Genomic DNA, 7,500 nt, shown 5'->3' with positions numbered 1-7,500 from the left:
AACTATGGATCTTATTATTTGCATCACGATCATGTGTCGCACAAATATGGAATAATTCTTTCAAAATACCATTGGACCCGGACCTGCCAAAGGAGAACCCGCTTACCTATCTCCTAAATTACACTATAAACAAGGTAAGAGAAAAGCTATTTTTTCTTTGTTTTAAACTGTCCAGATCTTGATTTTTATTCCTGCAGCTTTAATCGATGCTTGTGTGATAAGTGTTATTACTTATATTTACCCAAATTATACGTACCTTACCTATACTTACATTACATACTTATTTATACTTATAGTTACTTTGTTTGTATTTCATTAATCAATTTACTATTTAAGTGTATTGAATTCTGATTGATCTTATTATTATTTTGACGGTTTGTTTACTGGGATAGAAATATACTTTACATTTTACTTGTTTATTTTTGGGCTGTTATTTCATTGGGGTAGTTGTGTCCGATTCTGTTCATACCTGAAATCTTAAGATTTCCTTTTGTTCACTATTTCAGATGTGTGTATACTTTCGGATTCATTTCATTGGCCTCCGGATGATGCAGCCCAAGTACTCACTTTCTATCCTTATGGTTCACGTCAATTGTTTGTCATTCAGAAGTTTATTTTTGGTTCGAGTATATACATTACAATTAAATTCATTGTAACTTATACTTTATTATTTACTATACCCTATATTAACTTATAAATTTAATGAGTTACCTTATCATTAAATCTGTATAAAAACCTAATTTTTATACATGGCGACCGTGACAGGATCTGGAAGTTGAGTGGGTGGCTGTGTTTCCCGGAGGTAGGTTTAGGGTCCATGGTAATAATTTACATAAAAATTACTTTAAGTTATTTTTTGTGATTACTGTTTATACACTTCTGCTTGTATTAGTACTGCTATTTATTGTTTTACTGTGGTCTGTTGTTATTGTTACTTATATATTAGTCAAGATGACTGAACTGAAGAGATTAATAACTTCTCGGAAGTTTGTAAGAAAGTCTGTTACGGAGTCTTTTAATCAACGTGATCAGTTCATCTTACTTGAAGCTTCAGATAAGCTAGCACTTGAGTCTAAGTTGACTGACAACATGGCACGTTTGAAGGATTTGGATCTTCAAATACAGGGTATTAAATGGAGTTCTGAAGAAAACGAAAGTGAACTAATGGAAGAATTGGAGGCCTGTGAAAATTATCAAGACAAACTACGTTCGTCTTTATTTAAGCTCCAATCGCCTGTACCGACTACACCATCACCCCCTACTCCAGCTCTTCCCCTTTTGAAGAGACCAACAGCTCCTTTACCTCGATACTCTGGTCAAGAGAACGAAGACCTAACTAAATTTTTATCTCGGTTTGAGGCAGTTATCAACAGGTATGAATACTCTGACTACGAAAAGCTTTTACTCCTAAAGCAGCAGATAACTGGAAGAGCCTTGGTTTTGATAGATTCCTTGGAGTCTCATAACCAAGGATATAGTAAAGCAAAGGAGCTCTTAGAAAAGGCACTTGCTTCTCCAGACGTTCAGAAATTCAGCACCATCAAGCAGCTATCTGAGCTAAACTTGGACAAATGTGATGACCCATTTGAATATGTATCCAAAGTTAAAGGTATAATAGAGAATGTCCGTAAGTTGAATATTTCTATTGATTATATTTTGCAATACTTTGTGTGGACAGGTTTGAATGAAAAGTTCAGGGATTTACTGATAAATATTACTAACCATACATGGCCTTCAATTGAAGAGATTAGTGATAATTTCTTCACTGCCTGCACAAGATACAGTCACCATAAGAAGAAAGTGAAAGTAACAGATCATTCTGTGGATATGGCAATAAATGTGAACTTCACACCAGAGGGAACTAGTGGAGCTACTGCAAAATGTTATCCATGCTCCTTGTGTAGCACAGTCCAAGAAAAGGCTAGCCATAACATCAGAGAAGATACGAATTTTATTTCTCCTGTTTCCAAAATCGAGAAATTGAAGAGTATCGATGGATGTACTAGATGTGGCCTGGCATCACATTCTACTGAAAAGTGCAGATACAAATTTAGATATCGGTGTGCAAATTGCAAAGGTTTTCATTGGAATTACTTGTGCACTCATCCAGGGGAAAATCAATCCAATGACATTAGTCAAAAGAATCTGGACCTTAACAAGAAAAAATTCCATGAAAAAAACAAGGACAAGAAAGACCCAAAGGCTAAAAATCCTACGGAAAGATCCCAGAATAACATTACTACTATTACAGAGGCTTTGAAGAACTCAAGTGAGGGAGATACGATTCTTCCAACCTTCACGTGTAACATAAGTGGTTCCAATGTGCGTTGTATGAAAGACAGTGGATGTCAATCCAATTTTATATCTGAAGAGTTGGCAAGCAGATTGAATCTACCAGTCATACGAGAGTGTGTTAAACTTACTGTGAATGGTATCAATGTCCCTAGAAGTTATGACACCAAAATTGTTGAGGTGGAAATGAAATTTGACAGGGATTCAAGAGTCATTTATGCATTGTGCCTTCCAAATATAAATATTACTTTGAATCTTCCCAAGTTGAACAGAGTTGTGAATGGATTTCTGTCAAAAGGATATAAATTGGCAGATACAAGACTTTTGGATGGTTCAGAAGATATTTCTGATATTCAGCTTATTTTGGGATCAAAATCCAGCTATTGCATACCTGAGACTGAAATTGTATTCGGAGAGAAATCTATATATTCAAGAACTCCTCATGGTGTAGTGTTAAAGGGAGCAACCGAGACTATTTTACATGATCTGCCTTATTTACCATATGCCCCTGAAGTCTCGTCGTCTTCCTACATTTCGATAACTAATATAACCCCAGACTACCTGCCTTCAGAAGAAGCTAAGTTTTATCAAACCTCTAATATAGATTTTGGTAAAATCGAGATTAGAAATGAATCATTTGTTTTGGAAGGAGAGGATGATGAAGTCAGTGGGTTAGTTGATATTGAAAAGGATGTACTTGATTCTGTTTGTGACGAAGCATTGTGTAGAGAGACTTCAATATACTCTGAAACTGTTGAAATACATACTCAGTTGGTCAATTACGTTTTAGAGAAAACTACAAGGAATAGTGAAGGGAGGCTGGTAATGCCATTACTCTGGAACCCTAGAGTTTCTCACCTTTTGGGACATAACTTCAATATATCAGAGAAAATACTGTCAGGCTTGCAAAGAAAATTTCAAGGAAATTTAGATGATACACTGAAGCAGATAAATATGGTATTTAAAGAGCAAGCAGATGCTGGTATAATTGAGAGAATTGAAAATCTTGATAAATTCAAGAAGGAGCATCCAGAGTCCAGTTTCATGCCTTTTATGGGCATTTTTAAGCCTGATCGTGAGACCACAAAATGTAGGGTTGTGTTCCTATCCAATTTGAGTGACAAAGGCAGTATGAATCACAATCAAACTATGCATGCAGGTCCCACATTAAATCAGAAACTCTCCACTTCCATTATTAATTTGAGGTTCGGAAGCAAATTATGTTGCTTTGATATAAAGAAGGCATTCAACAATATAGGTCTTGAGGAAGTCGACCAAAATCGCCTTTGTTTTTTATGGTTTAGAAATCTTGAAGATGGAGATTTTTCAATTATTGGCTATAAGAATAGTAGACTTCCTTTTGGGCTTCGATGTTCACCTGCATTATTAATGCTTGGGTTATATAAGATATTGATACTGGATTCTACCAATGATTCTTTTCCATTGATGAAACTCAAGAGAACCATTTATCAGTTGTCTTATATGGACAACTGTGCATTTACGGCAGAAACGTCAGAGTGTTTGTTGTGGATGTATACAATGTTGGAGGATATTTTCAGTCCATATAAGTTTTCACTTCAGCAGTTTTTATCAAATGACATGTCATTACAGAAAGAAATTGACAAAATTCAGGAAACAGAGACTCCGACAAAAAGTAAACTGCTGGGACTTGAGTGGGATCGAATGAGTGATACATTGTCTACAAAACCCATACAACTGGATATAAATTCATCAACAAAAAGACAAGTTTTATCTACTATAGCTTCACAGTTCGATCTTCTTAATTTCAATGGACCTATACTGAATCGAGCCAGATTGTTTCTACACAGATTGCAGTGTAGACCAGAACTAGATTGGGATGAAAAGCTTACTGCTCCTTTGATCAATGAATGGAAGAATATCTGCAAGCAGGCCAATTCTGCACCTTCTGTAGAGTTCCCACGGAATTTTGGTGCTCGTACTCACAAATATAAATTGGTTGGGTTTGCTGATAGTAGTAAGGTTCTGTTTGGCGCTGCAGTGTATCTGTATAACATAAATACAAATAAGATCTACTTTATTTTAGCAAGAAATAAACTGGTGAGTAAACAATTGGAGTCAAAATCCATACCAAGCTTGGAATTACAAGCTCTTGCTTTAACTGTAGAAACTGTAAAGGATTTGAAGAATGAACTTTCAGGATTTGGTTGCATTGATCCTATTGAGATAGTTGGATGCGAGGTCTATTCTGACAGTTTGGTGGTACTGACCTGGCTGCAGTCTTACGCCTTGAAACTTGACAAACTACAAAAAAAGCAACCCTTTATACTCAATAGATTAGAGTATATCAATAAGCTGTGTGAGGATTCTTGTATGAAATTTTCTTTTGTGTCTGGAGAAGATAATCCAGCAGACTGCATCACCAGACCTTTATCCTTTAGGCAGCTAATGAAAACAAACTATATAACTGGTCCTAAGTTCATTACAGAGAGCAAAAGCAATGTGATCTGTAGTGACAGCACATTGTCTTTCATCATACCTGGATTATTTGAATCTAAACGAGTGCAGAAAGTGGAGACAAATTGTGGTAGTGCTTGTTCACCTCATGTGGGCTCGGAACATCTTTTCCCTTTTAACAGGGTTTCTAGTTTTGAGAAGGCTGTGAGAGTGCATGCGGTGGTGCTCAGGTTCTGCAGCATTTTGAAATCTAAGTTTAAAAGTAAAAATCCAGCTCTAGATCATTTTGAAGTTGAAGATGAAGGTTTTAACTTTTATGATGAAGCTTGTAGGCAGATTATAATCAGGGATCAACATGTTCACTTCCCAGATGTCTTTGATTATTTTCACTCAAAACAGAAGCAGTTGAAGAATCTGCCTAACATTGTTGCACAGTTGAACTTGTTTCTTGATTCGGATGGCATGGTGAGGGTAAAAAGTAAATGCCGAAGATTGAAGGAAGTCCAACATCTTAACAAGTTCAACTATCCTTTACTACTATCGAAGGACAGTATGTTGGTTCCTCTGATTATAAGGGAGTTGCACGTGAAGCTCTCACATGCTGGTTGTTATCCTTTGTTGGCGGAACTTAGAAGAAACTTTTGGATTACCCATATATACTCGACTGTGAAGAAAGTTCTGTCAAACTGCATTACTTGTAAGAGATTAAATGAGAGGGTAATCAAATTAAATCAAAGTCATTACCCAGAGTTTAGGATTAATCCTGAAAACATACCGTACAGACAGATTTTCATTGATCATATGGGTCCATTTAAAATAAAGAATGATCAAGGAAATACTGTCAAGGTATGGTTGTTATGTATTACATGTCTATGGTCTCGGGCTATTAACTTGAAAATTTGTATGGATTTAACTTCAGAGGAATTTATTAGAGCATTACAACTTCATACATATGAATTTGGCATTCCCTCCTTATGTCTGTCTGATTTGGGATCGCAATTCGTTGCTGGTGCAAATCAGGTCTCTAGTTTCTTGAGCGATTACGAGACAAATGCATATTTACAGGAACATGGAATTAAATCCTTTAAATTTGAGCAATATTACAAAGGATGTAATCAACTCGGCTCGTTAGTAGAGTCTTGTGTGAAACTAACCAAGCGCTTATTATTTGGAGCAATGCGCAATAACATTCTTCCCCTTCGGGATTTTGATTTTATTGTTCACAAAACTATACATTTGGTGAACAGAAGGCCAATTTCATTTAAAGAGTCTCTTAGGGACTCTTCAGGAGAGAGCATTCCAGAAATCATTACCCCAGAGATGTTGATTCATGGCAGAGAATTGGTTTCCATCAATATAATCCCTCAACTACAAGGCCCAACAGATGCCGATCCAGAATTCAATGCAGATCAGATTCCTTCATCATTACTGAAACTACAAAATGTACGATATAATCTTATTAAAATATACAATGAAGAATTTGTTGGGAATCTGATATATCAAGCCGTGAATAAAAAAGACCGATACAAGCCCGTTCAACATAAAGAACTTAAAGTTGGAGATATAGTACTTTTGAAGGAACCCTTAGCTAAACCCTGTAATTATCCAATGGGACGCATTAAGGAAATTGTAAAAAATATAAACAATGAAGTTACGGCTGTGAAAGTCTTTAAAGGGAAAACTGGAGAAATATTAAAACGGCACTCTAGTTCTATAATTCCTCTTTTGTCAGTCCCAAGCGATGATGAGAAGCAAGGTGTACCAGACACTAAGAATGTTCATATTGTATCATCACGTCCTAAAAGAAAAGCAGCTATACAGGGGGCTGCCAAAATTCACCAAATTTTGGCTGAATCTGATTAGGGATTTTTCATTACTGTTAATATTGTTTTATTTGGATTCCTTGGGTTGGTTTTTATTTTTGGGTAATTTTCGTGTAAATACATTTACATTACATACTTTTGATTTCATACTAAATCAAAATCTCTCCCCTGGAGTGTAGAAAAATATGTATTTTTCTTTTAATTTTACTAGATATTAAAGAAAAAAAATATACATTATCACTACGGCATCAGTATTAAAGTACTTTACCTCTGTAATTACTTAATTAGTCAATTCTAAAGTTAACGTAAATTTTATAAATAGCTTTTCTCGCCTAATTCTTTTAAATGGTTACTGCCGTAAACAAACCACCAATTTTAATGCGGAAAATGTTTTCTTGGTTTACTGAGTGACGGAGAACCGCATAGTACCTGTCAAGAAGAGTATCTGTCAAGAACTTGAACAGCAGCAGTCGACTGTAGAAGTTCCAGTCATACTTACAGTGGATTAATCTTTGAAGTTATTTAGTGAACTATGGATCTTATTATTTGCATCACGATCATGTGTCGCACAAATATGGAATAATTCTTTCAAAATACCATTGGACCCGGACCTGCCAAAGGAGAACCCGCTTACCTATCTCCTAAATTACACTATAAACAAGGTAAGAGAAAAGCTATTTTTTCTTTGTTTTAAACTGTCCAGATCTTGATTTTTATTCCTGCAGCTTTAATCGATGCTTGTGTGATAAGTGTTATTACTTATATTTACCCAAATTATACGTACCTTACCTATACTTACATTACATACTTATTTATACTTATAGTTACTTTGTTTGTATTTCATTAATCAATTTACTATTTAAGTGTATTGAATTCTGATTGATCTTATTATTATTTTGACGGTTTGTTTACTGGGATAGAAATATACTTTACATTTTACTTGTTTATT

At 35.3% G+C, this 7,500-nt stretch overlaps 1 protein-coding gene across 1 annotated transcript in view; it reads left to right on the top strand.

Moving 5' to 3' along the window:
* LOC137652852 (uncharacterized) overlaps window positions 1–6,182 on the top strand; it is a 6,306-nt gene extending 124 nt beyond the window's left edge. The window contains exons 1-3 of the mRNA XM_068386248.1: window positions 1–134; window positions 507–5,574; window positions 6,066–6,182. The exon at window positions 1–134 is cut by the window's left edge and continues 124 nt beyond it. Of these exons, the coding sequence (XP_068242349.1) occupies window positions 952–5,574; window positions 6,066–6,182 (4,740 nt within the window). The 5' untranslated portion in view covers window positions 1–134; window positions 507–951. The remainder of the gene's footprint in view (window positions 135–506; window positions 5,575–6,065) is intronic.
* Window positions 6,183–7,500: the final 1,318 nt, after the last annotated feature.

Source organism: Palaemon carinicauda, chromosome 14 (genome assembly GCF_036898095.1).
Source record: "Palaemon carinicauda isolate YSFRI2023 chromosome 14, ASM3689809v2, whole genome shotgun sequence".
Classification (NCBI taxonomy): domain Eukaryota; kingdom Metazoa; phylum Arthropoda; class Malacostraca; order Decapoda; family Palaemonidae; genus Palaemon; species Palaemon carinicauda.
This window is presented reverse-complemented; position numbering and strand designations above follow the sequence as displayed.